The sequence below is a fragment of the Nannospalax galili genome, unplaced genomic scaffold (genome assembly GCF_000622305.1).
Source record: "Nannospalax galili isolate Female #2095 unplaced genomic scaffold, S.galili_v1.0 scaffold336, whole genome shotgun sequence".
NCBI classification, from domain to species: Eukaryota; Metazoa; Chordata; class Mammalia; order Rodentia; family Spalacidae; genus Nannospalax; species Nannospalax galili.
In genome coordinates this window covers 3,445,695-3,446,816 of record NW_008343385.1, presented here as the reverse complement: position 1 = coordinate 3,446,816, position 1,122 = coordinate 3,445,695, and the positions used below count along the sequence as shown (strand labels likewise).

Below are 1,122 nucleotides of genomic sequence, written 5' to 3'. Positions count from 1 at the left end.
CTGGGGATGGACTTGGGGGCCAGAGTCTCTTTGTTCCTCTATCCAACGTGGCCACATTGAATGTATCTCCTCTCTCTGCTTTTCAGTATTCTTTTCCGTCTAATTGGCCTATTGAGGTTGGCTGTCCCGGCCCAGCCTCTGACCCTAACAACTCTGCTAACAGTTTCAGCTGAAATAGTACCAGCCTCTCCAAGGGATGACTCCAAGAGGCGCAAGGCAGAAGAACTGAAAAAAACCAAGCCTTCTCTGCGCTCACGGCTCCTGCGCAATCGCGCCATCCACTGTCACCCTCCCCTTTACCCACAATCCTCTTCTTAGCCTGGGGAAACGATCCGCAGAGAGAAAGACCATTGGCTGAGAGCGCAGCCAATGGGCGAGCCTGTTACTAGCCTGCGCGGAGCTGCTGCGTCCCGGAGGCACTTGAGGCCTGCAAGCCCTGGGCGGCCGGGTGGTTCGGCACCATGAGCTCCATCGGTACCGGGGTGAGTGTCTGCCGCGGTCTCCTCCCGCGTCAGGGCGGCGTCGAGGGGCACTCGGGGCGGCTGTGCGCAACAGGCTGCATAGACCCGCGGCTGCGGTGACCCGACTCCTGCAGCTCTCCTCCCGCGGCCCGCCTGGGCTTGCTGAGTCACTTTGCTGGGCTGAGTAGGGAAACTGAAAGTGGACACCCGTGCCCTAGTGTGAGGGTGCGGACCACTCTGCGCCCCGCGCCCCGCGTCCCACGAGCCCAGCGCCCTGGCTGGGTGGTCTGCTTTAGTGCGCTTTGTGGCCTGCCTGTGCAGGTACTGGGGTGCTGCGGACTCGGGCCTGCCCCGACGTCCCTTCTGTGGACGCGCACCCACGCAGGCGACAGTCCCTAGAAACCTGTCGGGACAGAACTAGAGGTCCGACAAGCTATATCCAACGAGTTCGTTCAGTTTCTCCATTGTACAAATGACCTGATACTACTTGTAGGCAAATCTACTGTAAATAAGTATTTGACATTGGTTTTATTTATTTTTTTAAAGACTTGAGGATTTGGGAGTTGGACTTAATTTATTGGGGTTACTATCCTTGGTTAAACACGCCCCCTGTGTGCAGTGTTTTACTCGTGCCTGTTTTACTTCATGTAGAAAGTAGCTT

The 1,122-nt window shown here is 56.7% G+C and overlaps 1 protein-coding gene across 1 annotated transcript in view; it reads left to right on the top strand.

Moving 5' to 3' along the window:
• Positions 1-326: 326 nt before the first annotated feature.
• The window catches only part of Psma3 (proteasome subunit alpha 3), a 25,277-nt gene continuing 24,481 nt past the window's right edge, over positions 327-1,122 (top strand). Inside the window, exon 1 of the mRNA XM_008839513.3 lies at positions 327-482. Within this exon, the coding sequence (XP_008837735.1) occupies positions 462-482 (21 nt within the window). The 5' untranslated portion in view covers positions 327-461. The remainder of the gene's footprint in view (positions 483-1,122) is intronic.